This window comes from Somniosus microcephalus, chromosome 18 (assembly GCF_052327205.1).
Source record: "Somniosus microcephalus isolate GS21.2 chromosome 18, FLI_Smic_1.0, whole genome shotgun sequence".
Taxonomy (NCBI): Eukaryota; Metazoa; Chordata; class Chondrichthyes; order Squaliformes; family Somniosidae; genus Somniosus; species Somniosus microcephalus.
Window position 1 is genome coordinate 70,880,374 of NC_141004.1, and position 25,745 is coordinate 70,906,118.

The 25,745-nt window shown below is 48.1% G+C and overlaps 1 protein-coding gene across 1 annotated transcript in view; it reads left to right on the forward strand.

The window, feature by feature from the left end:
• Positions 1-336: 336 nt before the first annotated feature.
• The window catches only part of slc5a8l (solute carrier family 5 member 8, like), a 170,677-nt gene continuing 145,268 nt past the window's right edge, over positions 337-25,745 (forward strand). The window contains exon 1 of the mRNA XM_086011666.1: positions 337-1,039. Within this exon, the coding sequence (XP_085867792.1) occupies positions 686-1,039 (354 nt within the window). The 5' untranslated portion in view covers positions 337-685. The remainder of the gene's footprint in view (positions 1,040-25,745) is intronic.

The following is a 25,745-nucleotide window of genomic DNA, read 5'->3' on the forward strand; positions in this document are numbered from 1 at the left end:
CCATAAATGTATTTTGATGCTTTGGCAACATAAGATGTAACTTATCATGCCAATAAAGCGATTTGAATTGTGAATTGTGAATTGTGTAAATATGGGCGAAGCTGTGAGGTTGAAGCCCAGAATATCTTTTATTGTAATTCCAGAGCAATAAATTCAAATGTTTCCATAGGGTAAACCATTTTGAATTAGACAATAGCACATATCTCTGTTCTAACATAAATATAATTACAATTAGTGATGGTTAACTATTTACTAAAGTCGAGAGTTCAGAAAATGACATCAGTAGGAAGTAGTTATAAATCAATGCTTAGACAAAGGTTTCATTGTGAACAGCCCTGAAGGGAGTTAAGGTGACTTGTCACTTAATCCCTCAGGTGCAGTATAAAGGTTTTCTTTGAGCTGTGCTGTGGGAATGGTCCCGATTCCGTGTGTTTGATGTGCTGTCTGTTTCTCTCTCTCTGTCCACTCTCGCTCTTGCGCTCACTCGCACTCTCTATCCATTATACCTGTTGCAAAGTCCTTTTACCATTTGGCACTTTCACCAAATGTTCTGAAAATTCCTTTTTTTTGCCATCGACTTGGATTTTTTTTCTATCGTTCCCGACAAGATTTTTCAGAGGCACGTGAGGTTTTTAAAACTTGAAAGTATTTTTTTTCAAACGACTTTACCTTCTCCTGGCTGGAAATGTCCATCCCCGACGCTCCTGTGGCTCAGTTCGGTGTGTGGGATTACGTGGTGTTCGCGGTCATGCTGCTCATTTCTATCTCCATTGGAGTCTATCATGCAGTTAAAGCCAGGGGCCAACAATCCAACAGCCAGTTCCTGCTGGGGGGCAGGCAGATGAGCGCACTGCCCGTGGCCATGTCCCTTACTGCCAGCTTCATGTCTGCGGTTACGGTGATTGGGACACCGGCGGAGGTTTACCGCTATGGGGCCATCTTCTTGATCTTCTGCTTCAGCTACGCCATAGTGAGCATCATCAGTGCTGAAATCTTCCTGCCTGTATTCTACAGACTCAACATCACCAGTACCTACGAGGTAAGGACCAAAAAAATCATTTGCAAATCTTACTAAAAAAACTTAGTTGTCCGACATCCAATATTAGATGAGCAGAGATTTCCTCCAACTGAATATTGGGAAAACCAAAGTGATTGTCTTCGGACTCCGTCACCAACTCTGTTCCCGAGCCACTGACTCAATTCCTCTCCCTTCCACTGTCTGAGGCTGAACCAGATCGTTCACAACGTTGGTGTCCTATTTGACCCTGAGCTGAACTTCCACTCCCATATCCTCTACATCACCAAGACCACCTATTCCACCTCCGTAACATCGCCCATCTCCGCCCCCGCCTCAGCTCATCCACTGCTGAAACCCTCATCCATACCGTTGTTACCTCTCGAATCGACTATTCCAATGTTCTCCTGGCCGCTCTCCCACTTTGCACCCTCCGTAAACTTGAGCTCATCCAAAACTCTGCTGCCCCGTGTCCTAACTCACACCTAGTCCTGTTCACCCATCACCCCCTGTGCTCACTGCCCCGTGTCCTAACTCACACCTAGTCCTGTTCACCCATCACCCCCTGTGCTCACTGCCCCGTGTCCTAACTCACACCCAGTCCCGTTCACCCATCACCCCGTGCTCACTGCCCCGTGTCCTAACTCACACCCAGTCCCGTTCACCCATCACCCCCTGTGCTCACTGCCCCGTGTCCTAACTCACACCTAGTCCTGTTCACCCATCACCCCCTGTGCTCACTGCCCCGTGTCCTAACTCACACCAAGTCCCATTCACCCATCACCCCGTGCTCACTGCCCCGTGTCCTAACTCACACCTAGTCCTGTTCACCCATCACCCCCTGTGCTCACTGCCCCGTGTCCTAACTCACACCAAGCCCCATTCACCCATCAACCCCTGTGCTCACTGCCCCGTGTCCTAACTCACACCAAGCCCCATTCACCCATCAACCCCTGTGCTCACTGCCCCGTGTCCTAACTCACACCTAGTCCTGTTCACCCATCAACCCCTGTGCTCACTGCCCCGTGTCCTAACTCACACCAAGTCCCATTCACCCATCAACCCCTGTGCTGACTGCCCCGTGTCCTAACTCACACCAAGCCCCATTCACCCATCAACCCCTGTGCTCACTGCCCCGTGTCCTAACTCACACCTAGTCCTGTTCACCCATCAACCCCTGTGCTCACTGCCCCGTGTCCTAACTCACACCAAGTCCCATTCACCCATCAACCCCTGTGCTCACTGCCCCGTGTCCTAACTCACACCAAGTCCCATTCACCCATCAACCCCTGTGCTCACTGCCCCGTGTCCTAACTCACACCTAGTCCTGTTCACCCATCATCCCTATGCTTGCTGATCTACACTGACTTCCGTTCCAGCAACGCATCAATTTAAAAATTCTCATCCTTGTTTTCAAATCCCTCCATGGTCTCACCCCTCCCTATCTTTGTAACCTCCTCCAGTCCTACAACCATCTAAGATATCTGCGCTCCTCTAACTCTGACCCCTTGCGCACCCTGATTTTCATTGCTCCACCATTGGTGGCCGTGCCTTCATCTGCTTAACTCCTAGCTCTGGAATTCCCTCCCTCAACCTCTCAGCTTCTCTCTCCTCCTTTAAGTCAGTCTTTAAAACCTACCTCTTTGACTAAGCTTTTGTTCACCTGTCATAATATTGCTTTATGTGGCTAGGTGTTAGATTCTTGTCTGATTATGCTTGGTACATTTTACTATGTTAAAGATGCTATATAAATGCAAGTTGTTGTTGTTGAACAAGCAGGAACCATTTATAAAAAAATAACTTGTATTTATATAGCACCTTTCAGCACCTCAGGATGTCTCAAAGCTCTCTGCAGCCAATGAAGTACTTTTGAAGCGTAGTCACATTTGTAATGTAGGAGACTCGGCAGTCAAATTGCACACAGCAAGCTCCCACAAACACCAGTGGCATACAAGATTAGATATTTTAAAAAGTTGATAGGATAGATAGAGAGAAACTATTTTCTCTGGTGGGAGAGTCCAGAACAAGGCGGCATAACTTTAAAATTAGAGCTAGGCTGTTCAGGGCTGATGTCAGAAAATACTTCTTCACACAAAGGGTAGTGGAAATCAGGAACTCACTCCCCAAAAAGTTAAAACACTCAAAACTGGGACGGATAGATTTTTGTTGGGCCAGGGTATGAAGGGCTATGAAACCAAGGTGGGTAGATGGAGTTAAGATGCAGATCAGCCATGATCTCGTTGAGTGGCGTAACAGGCTCGAGGGGCTGAATGGCCTCCTCCTGTTCCTATGTTCCTTTAAAGTGATTTAGTGATTTTAGTTGAGGGCTAAATATTTGCCAGGGGGAACTCCCCTGCTCTTCTTCAAAATAGTGCCGTGGGATCTTTTGTGTACACCTGAGAGGGCAGATTGGGGCTCAGTTTAACATCTCTCTAACAGTGCAGCACTCCTTCAGTCCTGCACTCAATTGTCAGCCTAGAATTTTGTGCTAGCAAGTCTCTGGAGTGGGACTTCAACCTACAACCTGTGATGAAATATATTCCATTCATCACTGCCTGTTTTCTGTGTCTTGTAACTGCCTGCTTTCTGTGTCTTTTCCCTTCCCCCAGTCCTCATGTATTATGTATTGGAATGTGCTGGAATTGGTTGTGTGCAGGGCTCCGCCCATACCTGGCTCCTTTGTAATCTAAGTCAGTCGGGCATCAGCCTCCTGAAGGAAGGCATCTCTCTAGTTTACGTGTGTTATGTTCTAAGTTAATAAAAGCCTTACTTTTGTTCTGCTAACTTCGAGTCTCGGAATAATTGAGGCACATCACAACCTTCTGACTCAGAAGGCAAGAGTGCCACCGACTGAGCCACCATGACACCACCTGGTGCGGGACTGACCCAAGAGACTGTAAGTCGCTGGCTTCGATTCCTGGTCTGTGCTGAGTTAGCTGATTTTAGCCGGGACGGTCCTATTCAGTGATATGCTCTATTTTGGGACAAGACCCAACAAACCATGTCCCCACCTTCCTTTTCCGTCCTGTTGGAATTTTCGACCCGTTTATGGGCCAGCACGCTCAGCTTTGAGAATGACATCATATGGCAGGATTCCCTCAGCGACACAGGGCACAAGAGACACGTGTGGGTCCCAGCATCCATCAAACTCTGCCCCTTCTCAGCCCCTTTACTGTACATCCTAGTCCGGGGACAGTTCCCTCGGGTCCTTGGCGGCAGCCTCCTGCTGCCAGGAACTACACTCCTGCCCGCCAACCTCCTCACCATTCTCGCTGGGTTCGAGGGGGAGTTCGTTTTCTATCATTTAAACGAGGCTTGGGAGTTAAAATTGCCCAGGCCTCCCGCTGATGGGGGTTTCCCACCTGCCTCAGCCCCCTCCTGTCCAGAGATAAAATCAGGCCTCAGGTTCTTTATATACATGCTTTGCTGCCCGCACAGCCTCCCATGACTTTCACCCATGGGTTCATTGGGAAGCGCCATCCAATTTTCATATATTGCCATCAGGATTTTGAACAGTGCATTTCCCATGTGAGGGGGCGGGTGGAGAGTTTTTAATTGGCCCTCGCACAGAGGCTTATTAGTAGATAGTTTGGTGATTGTATTGTAAACTCCTTCCCGCTCTTCATTAGAAATCTCAATCCCCGTGCAGTTCTCTTTACCTCAAGGAATAGAGAAGAGAACTGGATCCCTAGAAACCTGGGGACATGAAAATCTCTTTATCCTTACAGATTAAAGCAGACACGATGTGGCCACTTGGCGATGCCAAGGGAAATTATCATCCAAAAATATGCAGTATCACATGGAGCCATCGCCTGAAAGCTGGCAAAGCACAAGAGGCTGGGACGGTAGCATCGTGGTTATGTTACTGGACCAGTAATCCAGAAACCTCGACTAATGATCCAGAGTCATGAGTTCAAATCTCACCAAGGCAGCTGGGGAATTTAATAAAAAGCTAGTATTAGTAATGGTGACCATAAAACTATTGGATTGCCCTAAAAACTTATCTGGTTCACTAATGTCCTTTAGGGAAGGAAATCTGCCAGCTGGTCTGGCCTATATGTGACTCCAGACCTGTAGCAATGTGGTTGACTCTTAACTGCCCTCTGAAATGGCCTAGCAAGCCACTCAGTTGTAACAAAGAACTACGAAACACAATAAGAATAAAACCGGATGAATCGACTTCATCACTGGCTACAGACAAAATGGCACACCCAGCCCAATACAACCCTGCAAAGTCTTCCTCACCAACTTGTGCCAAAATTGGGAGCGCTTTCCCACAGACTAGTCAAGCAACAGCCTGACGTAATCATACCTTTCAGCCAATGTCCCAGACTCCTGCATCACCATCCCTGGGTATGTCCTGTCCCACTGGCAGGACAGACCCACCAGGGGTGGCAGCACAGTGGTATTCAGTCGGGAAGGAGTGGCCCTGGGAGTCCTCAAGATTGACTCCGGACCCCATAAACCATCAGGTCAAGCATGGGCAAGGAAACCACCTACTGCCCTCCCTCAGCTGATGAATCAGTACTCCTCCATGTTGAACACCACTTCAAAGCAGCAAGGGCACAGAATGTACTCTGGGTGGGGGACTTCAATGTCCATCACCAAGAGTGGCTCAGTAGCACCACTACTGGCTGAGTCCTGAAGGACATGACTGAGAGAACCAGCACGAGGGGGAAAACCTACTTGACCTGTTGCAGATGTATCTGTCCATGGCAGCATTGGTAGCAGTGACCACCGTGGAGACAAAGTCCTGTCTTCACATTGAGGACACCTTCCATCATGTTGTGTGGCACCATCACTGTGCTAAATGGGATAGATTCAGAACAGATCAAGCAGTTCAAAACTGGGCATCCATGAGGCACTGTGGGCCATCAGAAGCAGCAGAATTGTATTCCACCACTATCTGTAACCTCGTGACCTGGCATATCCCTCACTCTACCATTACCATCAAGCCAGGGGACCACCCCTGGTTCAATGAGGAGTGCCAAAGAGCATGCCAGACGTACCTAAAAATGAGGTGCCAACCTGGGGAAGCTGCAACACAGGACTACAGGCATGCGAAACAGCGGAAGCAGCATGCTATAGACAGAACTAAGCGATCCTACAATCAACGGATTAGATCAAAGCTCTGCAGTCCTGCCACATCCAGTCGTGAATGGTGGTGGACCATTAAACTACTAACGCGATGAGGAGGCTCCATGAATATCATCGTCCTCAATGATGGTGGAGCCCAGCACATGCGTGCAAAAGACAAGACTGAAGTGTTTGCAGCCAGAAGTGCCGAGCGGATGATTCATATTGACCTCTTCCCGAGGTCCCCACCATCACAGAAGCCAGTCTTCAACCAGTTCGATTCACTCCACGTGATATCAAGAAATGGCTGAGCATACTGGATACAGCAAAGGCTATGGGCCCCAACAACATCCCAGCTGTCGTGCTGAAGTCTTGTGCTCCAGAACTACCTCCGCCTCCAGCCAAGCTGTTCCAGTACAGCTACAACACTGGCATCTATCCGACAATGTGGAAAACTGCCCAGGTATATCCTGTCCACAAAAAGCAGGACAAATCCAATCCATCTAATTATCGCCCCATCAGTCTACTCTCAATCATCAGCAAAGTGATGGAAGGTGTCGTCGACAGTGCTATCAAGCGGCACTTACTTACCAATAACCTGCTCACCGATGCTCAGTTTGGGTTCCGCCAGGACCACTCGGCTCCAGACCTCATTACAGCCTTGGTCCAAACATGGACAAAGGAGCTGAATTCCAGGGGTGAGGTGAGAGTGACTGCCCTTGACATCAAGGCAGCATTTGACCGAGTCTGGCATCAAGGAGTCCTAGTAAAATTAAAGTCAATGGGAATCAGGGAGAAAACGCTCCACTGGCTGGAGTCATACCAAGCACAAAGGAAGGTTGTGGTTGTTGGAGGTCAATCATCACAGCCCCAGGACATTGCTGCAGGAGTTCCTCAGCACATTGTCCTAGGCCCAATCATCTTCAGCTGCTTCATCAATGACCTTCCCTCCATCATAAGGTCAGAAATGGGGATGTTCGCTGATGATTTCACAGTGTTCAGTTCCATTCACAACTCCTCAGATAATGAAGCAGTCCACGCCCACATGCAGCAAGACCTGAACAACATTCAGGCTTGGGCTGATAAGTGGCAAGTAACACTCACGCCACACAAGTGCCAGGCAATGACTATCCCCAACAAGTGAGAGTCTAACTATCTCCCCTTGACATTCAATGGCATTAGCATCGCTGAATCCCCCACCATCAACATCCTAGGGGGTCACCATTGACCAGAAACTTAACTGGACCAGCCACATAAATACTGTGGCAACAAGAGTAGGTCAGAGGCTAGGTCTGCGGCGAGTGTCTCACCTCCGGACTCCCCAAAGCCTTTCCACCATCTACAAGGCACAAGTCAGGAGTGTGATGGAATACTCTCCACTTGTCTAGATGAGTGCAGCTCCAACAACACTCAAGAAGCTCGACACCATCCAGGACAAAGCAGCCCGCTTGGTTGGCACCCCTTCCACCACCTTAAACATTCACTCCCTCCACCACCGGCGCACCGTGGCTGCAGTGTGTACCATCTACAAGATGCACTGCAGCAACTCGCCAAGGCTTCTTTGGCAGCACCTCCCAAACCCGCGACCTCTACCACCCAGAAGGACAAGAGCAGCAGGAGCATGGGAACACCATGGCAACACTGCAAGTTCCCCTTCAAGTCACACACCATCCTGACTTGGAAATATATCGCCGTTCCTTCATCGTCGTTGGATCAAAATCCTGGAACTCCCTCCCTAACAGCACTGTGGGAGTACCTTCACTACACGGACTGCAGCGGTTGAAGAAGGCAGCTCACCACCGCCTTCTCAAGGGCAATTAGGGATGGGCAATAAATGCTGGCCTTGCCAGTGATGCCCACATCCCATGAACGAATAAAAAAGAAATTTTCAAAATCCTCTCACTGCATCAGAGGAAATCTCACTGAGGAGAGCATAGGAACAGGAGGAGGCCATTCAGCCACTTGAGCCTGTTCCACCATTCAATTAGATCATGGCTGATCTGTACTTCAACTCCATTTACTCACCTTTGTTTCATATTCTTTGATACCCTTACCTAATAAAAATCTATCGATCTGTCTTAAATTCCAATTGTCTTCCAATATCCACAGCCTTTTGGGGAGAGAGTTCCAGATTTCTCTACTCTGTGTGAAAACATACTTTCTGATTCACTCCTAAATGGTCTAGCTCTAATTTTTAGGATCTTGCCCTTTTGCTTTGGATTCTCCCACAGGAGGAAATAGTTTCTCTGCATCTACCCTATTGAATCATTTAATCATTTTAACTACCTCGATTAGATTACTCCTCAACCTTTTAAAGTCAAGAGATTACAAGCCAAGTTTTTGCAAACTGTTCTCGTGATTTAACCCGTTAAGCCCTGGTATCCTCTCCAAGGTCAATATATCCTTCCTGAGGTGCTGTTCCCAAAACTGAACGCAGTGCTCACAGAAAGGAAGACCTCACAGAATAGGAGAATAACAGCAATCATACTGTGAATCTTACACAAAGGCCCCGCCCCTTCCTCCCCTCTGGCATGTGATAACACACAAGACAGCTGGGAACAGGTACTCAAGTATCCTGCTGAGGGGAAAAAAGGGATTTCTGATAAGAAAAAAGAATGGAACCTATGATTCCTGGCGTTTCCCCAGTGCATCCATTTATACTATACTAGCAGGGGGAGCCCGGCGTTGCCAGGGCTGTTTTGGGCCGGGCGGTTTAAATCGAGTCCCAGGCTTTCGGCCCTGTCTCTCTGTCCCTCTGTGAATCTGCTGCCGGGCAACATTTCTACTTTTTAATACCTTCAAAGATGGAAGTGAAAGTACTTATAAAACGTTTTTGGTAAATCTTATGTTATTTTAAAAAGAGATACTAACTTTTTCGAGCTGGATTAGCAGATTTTGAGCTGGAAGTAGTTGAAGTAATGGCTGCCCGATGCCTGAGTTCAAAATCATTAGTCCCGCCCACAGACGCAGCGATTGGCCAACCATCAGGTGACTGAACTGTAGGATTGGTCAATCATGACGGCACAGGATTGGTCGACCTTGACGTCAGTCAATCAATGCTAATTAGCAGATAATGAGTGGAATTTTAAAGGTTTTTTGTATAATGCGTGAACAATTTTTGTCCAACCGAAAAGTAAATACGCTTACGACCGTCCTGGAATTGTAAGCTTTCTTTGGATGTATCGCACGTGTAGGTACGCTCTATAACTTTCGAGTGTATAGCCGGACAGACAAAATGGAAGGAACCACTTTATATATATAGATAGACTAGCTGGGGGGGCCCCGTGTTGCCAGGGCTGTTTTGGGCCGGGCGGTTTAAATGGAGTCCCAAGGTTTGGGCCCTGTCTTTCTGTCCCTCTGTGAATCTGCTGCCGGGCAACATTTGTACCTTTTAATACCTTCAAAGATGAAAGTGAAAGTACTTATAAAACGTTTTTGGTAAATGTTATGTTATTTTTAAAAGAGATACTAACTTTTTCGAAGCTGGATTAGCAGATTTTGAGCTGGAAGTAATTGAAGCAATGGCTGCCCGATGCCTGAGTTCAAAATGATTAGTCCCGCCCACAGACGCAGCGATTGGCCAACCATCGGGTGACTGAACTGTAGGATTGGTCAATCATGACGGCACAGGATTGGTCGACCTTGACGTCAGTCAATCAATGCTAATGAGTGGATAATGAGTGGAATTTTGAAGGTTTTTTGTATAACGCGCGAACAATTTTTGTCCGACCGAAAAGTAAATATGCTTACGACCGTCCTGGAATGGTAAGCTTTCTTTGGACATAACGCATGTGTAGGTACGCTCTATAACTTTCGAGTGTATAGCTGGACAGACACACCGAAGGACAGACAGACAGACAGACAGATAGACAGACAAACAGACAGACAGATCAATCCTTTTATATATATAAGATAGATAGATAGATAGAAGATAGATAGAAGAAGAAGAGAAGATAGATAGATAGATAGATAGATAGATAGATAGATAGAAGAAGATAGAAGATAGAAGATAGAAGATAAGATAAGATAAGATAGAAGATAGATAGAAGAAGATAGAAGATAGATAGATAGATAGAAGAAGAAGATAGAAGATAGATAGAAGATAGAAGATAGAGAAGAGAAGATGTACAATTATATGCAATTGTGGCAAAGCCACTAAGAGACTCTCACAATTGCCTTTAATCATGTTTATTACCTTTTAATGTTGGCTCTGGTTAAACAGAGCTAGAGCGACAAAATCGCGATCTGACGCGATGACGTCATCACGTGGGTCATGTGACGTCCCAACGGTGGGAAACGTGATGATGTCATGACGTCAGAGGTAGAGGGCATTTTCCAGCCAGTCCTCGTGTGGAGTGATAGTGAATAGACCTGTTTAGAGCTTCTCCTGCATTTTCTTGTTTTGTAAAGTTTTAGTACATTAAACTCAGTTTGTTAACTACTAGTGAGTTTATAGATTCTTTGCTAGGAGTGCAGAGACTCCTACACAATAAAACATTCCCATGCAAATCCAGCCCAGCTCTCAGACCAATAAAACCTCCAGAACAAGTAGCTACATGCAAATTATTGTCATTAATCCTCTCCTTGTGCTGCCTCCGCACTGAGAGCTGTACTTAATAAAAAAAGAGATCAAACCTGTTAAATAGGGAACGGACACCATAGAGACTATCTGATGCAATAAAACTAATCCCTATTTACATTAAAAAAATGTGGAGCAAAAACTGAATTACCCAGTGTCAACAAAAACAAGACATACAATTTGTCAGTCAGTACTTTAAACAGGGAAGTACTACAGTTAAATAACTGGTCAACACTTGATATCTCTGCACACTTGGATGAGGTACTGAGGAGTTCCCAGCACTTGTTTAACTGCACTCCAGCAGTGTCACAGCCTCAGCAGAGGAGAGGAGAAAAGTGGGGGAGGGCGAATGGGGAAATGGAATTCTAAACAGCAAAAGACTCTGGTCACTGAGCTCATTAAGAAGAAATGTGCCAGTAAAGAGTATGCAACGCTACCCAACCCTAAAATATACACAAGCCGCAACTGTACCGAATCCACAACAACTTACATTTATTTAACGCCTACTATACATAGTAAAAATACACAAGACACTTCATAGGAGCATCATCAGACAAAATTTGACACCAAGCAACAGAAAGAAATATTAGGGCAGGTGACCAAAAGCTTGGTCTGAGAGGTAAGTTTTAAGGAGCAACTTAAAGGAGGAGAGCGAGATAGAGAGATGGAGAGGTTTAGGGAGGGAATTCCAGAGTTTAAGGCCTACGCAGCTGAAGGCACGGCCGTCAATGGTGGAGCAATTAAAATCAGGGAAGCAGAAGAGGCCAAAATTGGCGGGGCACAGAGATCTTGGAGGGTTGTAGGGCTGGAGGAGGTTACAGGGATAGGGAAGGGCAAGGCCTTGGAGGGATTTGAAAACAAGGATGAGAATTTCAAAATTGAGCGGTTGCCGGACCAGGAGCCAATGTAGGTCAGCGAGCACAGGAGTGATGGGTGAATGGGACAATGTGAGTTAGGATACAGACAGCAAATAAGCTCAAGTTTATGGAGGGTGGTGGCTGGCCAGGAGAGCTTTGCAATGGTCAAGCCTGGAGGTGACAAAGCCATGGACGTGGATTTCAGCAACAAATGAACTGAGGTAGGGGCGGAGACGGGTGATATTACAGAGGTGGAAATACACAGTCTTGGTGATGGAGAGGATATCGGGTTGGAATCTCAGCTCAGGGTCAAATAGGATGGCAAAGATGCAAACAGTCTGGTTCAGCCTCAGACAGTGGCTAGGGAGAGGGTTGGAGTCGGTGGCGATGGAACGGACATTGTGGCGGGGACTAAAAACAACAGCTTCTCAATATTTAATTGAAGGAAATTTCTGCTCATCTAATACGTGATCTAGGACAAGCAGTGTGACAAATCAGAGACAGTGGAGGGGTTGAGAGATGGTGCAATTGTACCAAATCCATTACTGTACTTTACTATTAGGCTTTTCAATACTAAGGGAATCAAAGGATATAGGAATAGTAATAGGAAGGTGCCATTGATGCAGAGCAAATTCAAAGGGCCAAATGGCCTACTCCTGCGCCTATTCCTTATTTTATTATATTTCCAAACACCAACTGAACCCAATCCCCAAATGAACCCAATCTCCAAATGAACCCAATCCCCAACTGAACCCAGTCCCCAACTGAACCCAATCCCCAACTGAACCCAGTCCCCAACTGAACCCAAACCCCAAGTGAACCCAATCCCCAACTGAACCAATCCCCAAATGAACCCAATTCCCAACTGAACCCAGTCCCCAACTGAACCCAGTCCCCAACTGAAGCCAGTCCCCAACTGAACCCAGTCCCCAACTGAACCCAGTCCCCAACTGAACCCAGTCCCCAACTGAAGCCAGTCCCCAACTGAACCCAATCCCCAACTGAACCAAATCCCCAACTGAACCCAATCCTCAACCGAACCCAATCCCCAACCGAACCCAATCCCCAACCGAACCCAGTCCTCAACCGAACCCAGTCCTCAACCGAACCCAGTCCCCATCTGAACACAATCCCCAACTGAACCCAATCCCCAACTGAACCCAATCCCCAACTGAACCCAATCCATTACTGAACCCAATCCCCAACTGAACCCAATCCGCAACTGAACCCAATCCCCAACTGAACCCAGTCCCCAACTGAACCCAGTCCCCAACTGAACCCAATCCCCAGCTGAACCCAATCCCCAACTGAGCCCAGTCCCCAACTGAACCCAATCCATTACTGAACCCAGTCCCCAACTGAACCCAAACCATTACTGAACCCAGTCCCCAACTGAACCCAATCACCAACTGAACCCAATCCCCAAATGAACCCAATCCATTACTGAACCCAATCCCCAACTGAACCCAATCCCCAACTGAACCCAATCCCCAACTGAACCAAGTCCCCAACTGAACCAAGTCCCCAACTGAACCAAGTCCCCAACTGAACCCAAACCCAAACTGAACCCAATCCCCAAATGAACCCAGTCCCCAACTGAACCCAATCCAACACTGAACCCAGTCACCAACTGAACCCAATCCATTACTGAACCCAGTCCTCAACTGAACCCAATCCATTACTGGGGGATGGGATACAGGGGGGAGCTGAAGTAGGGGGGGATGTGCTGCCAATTATGGAGGAAAAAACAAGTCAGCTTGGTAGGCAGGGCAAATATATAAGGGCAAGGCTGGATGGCATCTATTTTAATGCAAGGAGCCTTGCAAATAAGGTGGATGAACTGAAGGTGTTGATAAACACATGGGAGTATGATATTGTTGCTATCACTGAGACATGGTTGAGGGAGGGGCAAGACTGGCAGCTCAATATTCCGGGGTACAGAATCTTCAGGCGAGACAGAGGGGGAGGTATAAGAGGAGGGGGTGTCGCAATATTAATTAAGGAGTCAATTACTGCAGTAAGGAGGGATGATATATTAGCTGGGTCCTCTAATGAGGCCATATGGGTGGAGCTTAAAAACAAAAAGGGGGCAAGCACTTTGCTGGGAGTGTACTATAGGCCTCCAAACAGTCAGGGGGAGATAGAGGAACAGATATGTAGGCAAATCTCAGAGAAATGTGCAAATAATAGGGTAATAATAATGGGGGATTTCAACTTCCCCAATATTAACTGGGATAGTCAAAGTGTGAAAGGCTCAGAGGGTGTAGAATTCTTAAAGTGCATCCAGGAGAGCTTTTTGAGCCAGCATGTAGAAAGTCCTACAAGAGAGGGGGCGGTACTGGACCTAATTCTAGGGAATGTGGCCGGCCAAGTGGAAAAAGTGCTAGTAGGTGAGCACTTTGGTGATAGTGACCATAATATGGTAAGATTTAAGGTGGTCATGGAAAAGGACAGGGATGGGCCGGAAATAAAGGTTCTAAATTGGGGGAAGGCCGATTTTAATAGGATAAGGCAGGATCTGGCCAAAATGGACTGGGATCAGCTACTTGTAGGAAAATCCGCATCGGAGCAATGGGAGGCTTTCAGAAGGGAGATTGAGATCATACAAGGGCAACATGTTCCCATAAAGGTCAAGAGTGGTTCCAAAAACCACAGGGAACCGTGGATGTCAGGGGATATACGGGAATGGATTAGGAAAAAAAGGAGGGCTTTTGGTAGATACAAAAGGCTAAAGACGGAGGAAGCCCTAGAGGAGTACAAAAAGTGCAGGGGGATACTTAAAAAAGAAATTAGGAGATCAAGGAGGGGCCATGAAATAACACTGGCGAGCAAAATAAAGGAAAATCCGAAGATGTTTTATAAGTATATTAAGGGTAAAAGGATAACTAGGGAAAAAATAGGGCCCATTAGGGACAAAAGTGGCAATCTGTGTGTGGAGCCGGAAGATGTAGGAGGGGTTCTAAATGAATTTTTTGCATCTGTTTTCACTATGGAGAAGGACGACGTAGACATAGAAATAGGGCGGGGGGACTGTGATATGCTCGAACATATTAACATCGAGAGGGAGGAGGTATTGGCGGTTTTAGCTGGCCTAAAAATGGATAAATCCCCAGGCCCCGATGAAATGTACCCCAGGCTGCTGTGTGAGGCAAAGGAGGAGATTGCGGGGGCTCTAACACATATATTCAGGACCTCTCTGGCCACAGGGGATGTGCCAGAGGACTGGAGAACCGCTAATGTAGTACCATTATTCAAGAAGGGTAGTAGGGAAAAACCGGGGAACTACAGGCCAGTGAGCCTAACATCAGTGGTAGGAAAATTACTGGAAAAAATCCTGAGGGACAAAATTTGTCTCCACTTGGAGAGGCAAGGATTAATCAGGGATAGTCAACATGGCTTTGTCAAGGGAAGATCATGTCTGACTAATTTGATTGAATTTTTTGAGGGGGTGACTAGGTGTGTGGATGAGGGTAACGCAGTGGATGTGGTATACATGGATTTCAGTAAGGCCTTCGATAAAGTCCCGCACAGGAGACTGGTCAAGAAGGTAAGAGCCCATGGAATCCAGGGTGCCTTGGCACATTGGATACAAAACTGGCTTAGTGGCAGAAGGCAGAGGGTGATGGTCGAAGGTTGTTTTTGTGACTGGAAACCTGTGGCCAGTGGGGTACCACAGGGATCGGTGCTGGGTCCCTTGCTGTTTGTGGTCTACATTAATGACTTGGATATGAATGTAAAGGGTATGATCAGTAAATTCGCGGATGATACTAAAATTGGTAGGGTGGTAAATAGCGAGGAGGGTAGCCTCAGTCTGCAGAACGATATAGATGGGTTGGTCAGATGGGCGGAACAGTGGCAAATGGAATTTAACCCGGAAAAGTGCGAGGTGATGCACTTTGGGGGGTCTAACAAGGCAAGGGAATACACAATGAATGGTAAGACCCTAGGCAAGACGGAGGGTCAGAGGGATCTGGGTGTGCAGGTACACAGATCCCTGAAGGCGGCGGAACAGGTGGATAAGGTGGTAAAAAAGGCATATGGGATACTTGCCTTCATTAGCCGAGGCATAGAATATAAGAGCAAGGAGGTTATGATGGAGCTGTATAAAACACTGGTTAGGCCACAGCTGGAATACTGTGTGCAGTTCTGGTCGCCACACTACAGGAAAGATGTGATCGCGTTAGAGAGGGTGCAGAGGAGGTTCACCAGGATGTTACCAGGGCTGGAGCGCTTCAGCTATGAAGAGAGACTGGGCAGATTGGGTTTGTTTTCCTTGGAGCAGAGGAGGCTGAGGGGGGACATGATTGAGGTGTACAAAATTGTGAGGGGCATAGATAGGATGAATGCTGAGGAGCTTTTCCCCTTAGTAGAGGGGTCAATAACTAGGGGGCACAGATTCAAGGTAAAGGGAGGGAGGTTTAGAGGGGATTTGAGAAAGAACTTTTTCACCCAGAGGGTGGTTGGAGTCTGGAACTCACTGCCTGAAAGGGTTGTGGAGGCAGAAACCCTCACAACATTTAAGAAGCATTTGGATGAGCATTTGAAATGCCATAGCATACAAGGCTACGGGCCAAATGCTGGAATATGGGATTAGATTAGACAGGGCTTGATGGCCGGCATGGACACGATGGGCCGAAGGGCCTCTATCTGTGCTGTATTACTCTATGACTCTATGACTCTATGAACCCAATCCCCAAGTGAACCCAATCCATTACTGAACCCAATCCCCAACTGAACCCAATCCCAAACTGAACCCAATCCCCAACTGAACCCAATCCATTACTGAACCTAATCCCCAACTGAACCAAATCCCCAACTGAACCCAGACCCCAAGTGAACCCAGTCCCCAACTGAACCCAGTCCCCAACTGAACCCAAACCCCAACTGAACCCAATCCCCAACTGAACCCAATCCCCAACTGAACGCAATCCCCAACTGAACCCAATCCCCAACTGAACCCAATCCCCAACTGAACCCAATCCCCAAATGAACCCAGTCCCCAACTGAACCCAATCCATTACTGAACCCAGTCCCCAACTGAACCCAATCCATTAGTGAACCCAGTCCCCAACTGAACCCAAACCATTACTGAAACCAATCCCCAACTGAACCCAATCCCCAACTGAACCCAATCCATTACTGAACCCAAACCCCAACTGAACCCAGACCCCAACTGAACCCAGACCCCAACTGAACCCAGTCCCCAACTGAACCCAATCCCCAACTGGACCCAATCCCCAATTCAACGCAATCCATTACTAAACCCAATTCTCAACTGAACCCAGTCCCCAACTGAACCCAGTCCCCAACTGAACCCAGTCCCCAACTGAACCCAATCCATAACATAAGAGAACATAAGAACATAAGAAATAGGAGCAGGAGTAGGCCAATCGGCCCCTCGAGCCTGCTCCACCATTCAATAAGATCATGGCTGATCTGATCCTAACCTCAAATCTTCTATCACTCTGCATCCACCCGAACCCACGTGATCTCCCGGGAGAGGCGAAAAACCAGATAAAGACCCAATGGCCAATTTGGGAGAAAAAAATCTGGGAAATTCCTCTCCGACCCATCTAGGCGATCGAAATTCTTCCAGGAGATCACTCTGTCCCTATATTTTCTACAGTACTTACCTTCTGTAAAGGCGATCTCCACCCCAGCCAGGAACAGGAATAAAACCATCTCCTGAAATCTAACAGAATTAGAACACAGTAGGAGCAGAACAAGGCTACACGGCCCCTGGGCCCGCTCCACTACCCACAGGGCCATGACCATTCCGAACCCAGACTCATGTCCAATTTCCTGCCCGCTCCCCGTAACCCTTTATTCCATTTACTTCTAGGAAACTATCTATTTCTGTTTTAAATTTATTTAATGATGTAGCTTCCACAGCTTTCTGGGGCAGCAAATTCCACAAACCTACCACCCTCTGAGTGAAGAAGTTTCTCCTCATCTCAGTTTTGAATGAGCAGCCCCTTATTTTAAGATTATGCCCCCTAGTTCTAGTTTCACCCATCATTGGGAACATCCTCACCGCATCCACCCGATCAAGCCCCTTCACAATCTTATATGTTTCAATAAGATCGCCTCTCATTCTTCTGAACTCCAATGAGTAGAGTCCCAATCTACTCAACCTCTCCTCATATGACCACCCCCTCATCCCCGGGATTAACCGAGTGAACCTTCTTTGTACTGACTCGAGAGCAAGTATGTCTTTTCTTAAGTATGGACACCAAAACTGTATGCAGTATTCCAGGTGCGGCCTCACCAATACCTTGTACAACTGCAGCAATACCTCCCTGTTTTTATATTCCAACCCCCTAGCAATAAAAGCCAACATTCCATTGGCCTTCTTGATCACTTGCTGCACCTGCATACTAACTTTTTGAGTTTCGTGCACCAGGACCCCCAGATCCCTTTGTACTACAGTACTTTCCAGTTTCTTGCCATTAAGATAATAACTTGCTCGATGATTTTTCCTGCCAAAGTGCATAACTTCACACTTTCCAGTATTGTATTCCATCTGCCAAATCTCTGCCCACTTACTTAGCCTGTCTATGTCCCTTTGCAGGTTTTTTATGTCCTCCTCACTCACTACTTTCCGTCCCATCTTTGTATCATCTGCAAACTTTGATATGTTACACTCGGTCCCCTCCTCCAAATCGTTAATATAGATTGTAAAGAGTTGGGGACCCAGCACTGACCCCTGCGGAACACCACTAGTTACTGGTTGCCAATCTGAGAACGAACCATTTATCCCAACTCTCTGCTTTCTGTTAGAGAGCCAATCCTCCACCCATGCCAGAATATTACCCCCAATCCCGTGATTTTTTATCTTGAGCAATAATCTTTTGTGTGGCACCTTGTCAAATGCCTTTTGGAAGTCTAAATACACTACGTCCACTGGTTCCCCTTTATCCACCCTGTATGTTACTTCCTCAAAAAACTCAAGCAAATTTGTTAAACATGACTTCCCCTTCATGAAACCATGCTGAGTTTGCCCTATTAAATTGTGTTTATCCAAATGTCCCGTTACTGTCTCCTTAATAATGGACTCTAACATTTTACCAACCACAGATGTTAGGCTAACAGGTCTATAGTTTCCAGCCTTCTGCCTACTACCCTTTTTAAATAAGGGTGTTACATTAGCAGTTTTCCAATCTGCCGGGACCTTTGCTGAGTCCAGTGAGTTTTGGAAAATTATTACCAATGCATCCACAATCCCTACCGCTACTTCCCTCAAGACCCTGGGATGCAAGCCATCAGGTCCAGGGGATTTATCCGCCTTGAGTCCCATTATTTTACCAAGTACCACTTCCTTAATGATTTTAATTGTATTTAGTTCCTCCCCCCCTAGAGCCCCCTGTTTGTCCAGATTACTGAACCCAATCCCTAAATGAACCTAATCCACAACTGAACCCAGTACCCAACTGAACCCAATCCCCAACAGAACCTAATCCTCACTGAACCCGATCCCCAACTGAACCCAATCCCCAACCGAATCCAATCACCAACTGAACCCAATCCCCAACTGAAGCCAAACCCCAACTGAAGCCAATCCCCAACTGAACCCAATCCCCAACTGAACCCAATCCCCAAATGAACCCAGTCCCCAAATTAACCCAATCCATTATTGAACCCAATCCCCAGCTGAAACCAATCCATAACTGAACCCAATCCCCAACTGAACCCAATCCATTACTGAACCCAATCCCCAACTGAACCGAGTCCCCAGCTGAACCCAGTCCCCAACTGAACCCAATCCCCAACTGAACCCAATCCCCAACTGAACCCAGTCCCAAACTGAACCCAATCCATTACTGAACCAAATCCCCAACTGAACCTAATTCCCAACTGAACCCAATCCCCAACTGAACACAATCCCCAACTGAACCCAATCCCCAAATAACCCAATCCCCAAATGAACCCAGTCCCCAACTGAACACAATCCCCAACTGAACCCAGTCCCCAACTGAAACCAGTCCCTAACTGAACCCAGTCCCCAACTGAACCCAGTCCCCAACTGAAGCCAATCCCCAACTGAACCCAGTCCCCAACTGAACCCAGTCCCCAACTGAACCCAGTCCCCAACTGAACCCAATCCCCAAATGAACCCAGTCCCCAACTGAACCCAGTCCCCAACTGAACCCAGTTCCCAACTAAACTCAATCCATTACTGAACCCAGTCCCCAACTGAACCCAATCCATTACTGAACCCAGTCGCCAACTGATCCCAATCCATTACTGAACCCAATCCCCAGCTGAACCCAATCCCCAACTGAACCCAATCCATTACTGAACCCAATCCATTAATGAAACCAATCCCCAACTGAACCCAGTCCCCAACTGAACCCAGTCCCCAACTGAAACCAATCCCCAACTGAACGCAGTCCCCAACTGAACCCAATCCATTACTGAGCCCAATCCCCAACTAAATTCAATCCCCAACTGAACCCAGTCCCCAACTGAACGCAGGCCCCAACGGAACCCAGTCCCCAACTGAACCCAGTCCCCAACTGAACCCAGTCCCCAACTGAACCCAGTCCCCAACTGAACCCAGTCCCCAACTGAACCCAGTCCCCAACTGAACCCAGTCCCCAACTGAACCCAATCCCCAACTGAACCTAATCCCCAACTGAACCCAATCCCCAACTGAACCCAATCCCCAAATGAACCGAATCCCCAACTGAACCCAGTCCCCAACTGAACCCAGTCCATTACTGAACCCAGTCCCCAACTGGACCCAATCCATTAATGAACCCAGTCCCCAACAGAACCCAATCCATTATTGAACCCAATCCCCAACTGAACCCAATCCCCAACTGAACCCAATCCATTACTGAACCCAATCCCCAACTGAACACAGTCCCCAACTGAACCCAGTCCCCAACTGAACCCAGTCCCGAAATGAACCCAATCCCCAACTGAACCCAATCCCCAACTGAACCCAATCCCCAAATGAATCCAATACCAAACTGAACCCAATCACCAACTGAACCCAATCCCCAACTGAACCCAGTCCCCAACTGAACCCAGTCCCCAACTGAACCCAGTCCCCAACTGAACCCAATCCCCAAATGAACCGAGTCCCCAACTGAACCCAGTCCCCAACTGAACCCAGTCCCCAACTGAACCCAGTTCCCAACTGAACCCAATCCATTACTGAACCCAGTCCCCAACTGAACCCAAACCCCAAATAAACCCAGTCCCCAACTGAACCCAATCCCCAACTGAACCCAATCCCCAACTGTAACCCCGTCTCCAACTGAACTCAAACCACAACTGAACCCAATCCCCAACTGAACACAGTCTCCAACTGAACCCAATTCATTACTGAACCCAGTCCCCAACTGAACCCAATCCATTACTGAACCCAGTCCCCAACTGACCCCAATCCATTGCTGAACCCAATCCCCAACTGAACCCAATCCCCAACTGAACCCAATCCCCAACTGAACCCAAGCCCCAACTGAACCCAGTCCCCAACTAAACCCAATCCATTACTGAACCCAGTCCCCAACTGAACCCAATATCCAACTGAACCCAATCCATTACTGAACCCAGTCCCCAACTGATCCCAATCCATTACTGAACCCAATCCCCAGCTGAACCCAATCCCCAACTGAACCCAATACATTACTGAACCCAATCCATTACTGAACCCAGTCCCCAACTGAACCCAATCCATTACTGAGCCCAATCCCCAACTTAATTCAATCCCCAACTGAACCCAATCCCCAACTGAACCCAGTCCCCAACTGAACCCAATCCCCAACTGAACCCAGTTGCCAAATGAACCCAATCCATTACTGAACCCAGTCCCCAACTGAACCCAATCCATTACTGAACCCTGTCCCCAACTGAACCTAATCCCCAACTGAACCCAATCCCCAACTGAACCCAGTCCCCAACTGAACCCAATTCCCAGCTGAACCCAAACCCCAACTGAGCCCAATCCCCAACTGAACCCAATCCCCCACGGAACCCAATCCCCAACTGAAACCAATCCCCAACTGAACCCAATCCCCAACTGAACCCAATCCCCAACTGATCCCAATCCCCAAATAAGCCCAGTCCCCAACTGATCCCAATCCATTACTGAACCCAATCCCCAACTGAACCCAATCCCCAACTGCACCCAATCCATTACTGAACCCAATCCATTAATGAACCCAATCCCCAACTGAACCCAGTCCCCAACTGAACCCAGTCCCCAACTGAAACCAATCCCCAACTGAACCCAGTCCCCAACTGAACCCAATCCATTACTGAGCCCAACCCCCAACTTAATTCAATCCCCAACTGAACCCAGTCCCCAACTGAACCCAGTCCCCAACGGAACCCAGTCCCCAACTGAACCGAGTCCCCAACTTAACCCAGTCCCCAACTGAACCCAGTCCCCAACTGAACCCAGTCCCCAACTGAACCCAATCCTCAACTGAACCCAGTCCGCAACCGAACCCAGTCCCCAACTGAACCCAATCCACAACTGAACCCAATCCCCAACTGAACCCAGTCCCCAAATGAACCCAATCCATTACTGAACCCAGTCCCCAACTGCACCCAATCCCCAACTGAACACAATCCCCAACTGAACACAATCCCCAAGTGAACCCAATCTCCAACTGAACCCAATCCCCAACTGAACCCAGTCCCCAACTGAACGCAGTCCCCAACTGAACCCAATCCCCAACTGAACCCAAACCCCAACTGAAGCCAATCCATTACTGAACCCAGTCCCCAACTGAACCCAATCTCCAACTGAACCCAGTCCATTACTGAACCCAGTCCCCAACTGAACCCAATCCATTACTGAACCCAGTCCCCAACTGAACCCAATCCCAACAGAACACAATCCCCAACTGAACCCAATCGATTACTGAACCTAATCTGCAACTGAACCAAATCCCCAACTGAACCCAATCCCCAACTGAATCCAATCCCCAAATGAACACAGTCCCCAACTTAACCCAATCCATTGCTGAACCCAGTCCCCAACAGAACCCAGTCCATTACTGAACCCAGTCCCCAACAGAACCCAATCCATTACTGAAACCAATCCCCAACTGAACCCAATCCCCAACTGAACCCAATCCCAACTGAACCCAATCCATTACTGAACCCAATCCCCAACTGAACCCAGCCCCCAACTGAACCCATTCCCCAACTGAACCCAGTCAACAACTGAACCCAATCCCCAACTGAACCCAGTCCCCAACTGAACCCAATCCCCAACTGAACCCAAACCCCAACTGAACCCAATCCCCCACTGAACCCAATCCCCAACTGAAACCAATCCCAAACTGAACCCAATTTCCAACTGAACCCAATCCCCAAATAAACCCAGTCCCCAACTGAACCCAATCCATTACTGAACCCAGTCCCCAACTGAACCCAATCTCCAACTGAACCCAGTCCATTACTGAACCCAGTCCCCAACTGAACCCAATCCCAAACTGAAACCAATCCCCAACTGAACCCAAACCCCAACTGAACCAATCCCCAAATGAACACAGTCCCCAACTTAACCCAATCCATTACTGAACCCAGTCCCCAACAGAACCCAATCCATTACTGAACCCAGTCCCCAACAGAACCCAATCCATTACTGAACCCAATCCCCAACTGAACCCAATCCCCAACTGAACCCAATCCCCAACTGAACCCAATCCCAACTGAACCCAATCCATTACTGAACCCAATCCCCAACTGAACCCAGTCCCCAACTGAACCCAATCCTCAACTGAACCCAGTCCCCAACCGAACCCAGTCCCCAACTGAACCCAATCCTCAACTGAACCCAATCCCCAACTGAACCCAGTCCCCAAATGAACCCAATCCATTAATGAACCCTGTCCCCAACTGCACCCAAACCCCAACTGAATCCAATCTCCAACTGAACCCAATCCCCAAGTGAACCCAATCCCCAACTGAACCCAATCCCCAACTGAACCCAGTCCCCAACTGAACCCAGTCCCCAACTGAACCCAGTCCCCAACTGAACCCAAACCCCAACTGAACCCAAACCTCCACTAAACCCAATCCCCAACTGAACCCAATCCCAAACTGAACCCAATTTCCAACTGAACCCATTCCCCAAGTAAACCCAGTCCCCAACTGAACCCAATCCATGACTGAACCCAGTCCCCAACTGAACCCAATCTCCAACTGAACCCAGTCCATTACTGAACCCCGTCCCCAACTGAACCCAATCCATTACTGAACCCAATCCCCAACTGAACCCAAACCCCAACTGAACCCAGTCTCCAACTGAACCCAGTCCCCAACTGAACCCAGTTCCCAACTGAACCCAATCCATTACTGAACCCAGTCCCCAACTGAACCCAGTCCCCAACTGAAGCCAATCCATTACTGAGCCCAATCCCCAACTTAATTCAATCCCCAACAGAACCCAATCCAGAACTGCACCCAGTCTCCAACTGAACCCAGTCCCGAACTGAACCCAGTCCCCAACTGATCCCAATCCCCAACTGAACCCAATTCCCAACTGAACCCAATCCCCAACTGAACCCAATCCCCAACTGAACCCAGTCCCCAACTGAACCCACTCCATTACTGAACCCAGTCCCCAACTGGACCCAATCCATTAATGAACCCAATCCCCAACAGAACCCAATCCATTATTGAACCCAATCCCCAAATGAACTCAATCCCCAACTGAACCCAATCCATGACTGAACCCAATCCCCAACTGAACACAGTCCCCAACTGAACCCAGTCCCCAACTGAACCCAGTCCCCAACTGAACCCAGTCCCCAAATAAACCCAATCCCCAACTGAACCCAATCCCCAACTAAACCAAATCCTCAAATGAATCCAATACTCAACTGTACCCAATCCCCAACTGAACCCAATCCACAACTGAACCCAATCCACAACTGAACCCCCTCCCCAACTGAACCCAGTCCCCAACTGAACCCAATCCCCAACTGAACCCAATCCTCAACTGAATCCAATCCCCAACTGAACCCAATTGCCAACCGAACCCAGTCCCCAACCGACCCCAGTCCCCAACTGAACCCAATCCTCAACTGAACCCAGTCGCCAACCGAACCCAGTCCCCAACTGAACCCAATCCTCAACTGAACCCAATCCCCAACTGAACCCAGTCCCCAAATGAACCCAATCCATTACTGAACCCTGTCCCCAACTGCACCCAATCCCCAACTGAACCCAATCCCCAACTGAACCCAATCCCCAAGTGAACCCAATCTCCAACTGAACCCAATCCCCAACTGAACCCAGTCCCCAACTGAACCCAATCCATTACTGAACCCAGTCCCCAAGTGAAACCAATCCATTACTGAACCCAATCCGCAACTGAACCTAATCCCCAACTGAACCCAGTCCCCAACTGAACCCAAACCCCAACTGGACCCAATCCCCAACTGAACCCAATCCATTTCTGAACCAAGTCCCCTAGTGAACCCAGTCCCCAACTGAACCCAGTCCCCAACTGAACCCAATCCATTACTGAACCCAGTCCCCAACTGAACCCAATCCATTACTGAACCCAATCCCCAACTGAACCCAATCCCCAACTGAACCCAGTCCCCAACTGAACCCATTCCCCAACTGAACCCAATCCCCCACTGAACTCAATCCCCAACTGAACCCAATCCATTACTGAACCCAATCCCCAATTGAAACCAATCCCCAAGTGAACCCAGTCCCCAACTGAACCCAGTCCCCAACTGAACCCAGTCCCCAACTGAACCCAGTCCCCAACTGAACCCAATCCTCAACTGAACCCAATCCACAACTGAACCCAGTCCCCAACTGAACCCAATCCATTACTGAACCCTGTCCCCAAGTGAAACCAATCCATTACTGTACCCAATCCCCAACTGAACCCAATCGCCAACCGAACCCAGTCCCCAACCGAACCCAGTCCCCAACTGAACCCAATCCTCAACTGAACCCAATCCCCAACTAAACCCAGTCCCCAACTGTACCCAATCCCCAACTGATCCCAATCCCCAACTGAACCCAATCCATTACTGAACCCAATCCCCAACTGAACCCAATCCCCAACTGAACCCAATCCCAAGAGAACCCAATCCCCAACTGAACCCAAACCCCAACTGAACCCAATCCCCAATTGAACCCAGTCCTCAGCTGAACCCAATCCCCAACTGAACCCAATCCCCAACTGAACCCAGTCCCCAACTGAACCCAATCCCCAACTGAACCCAAT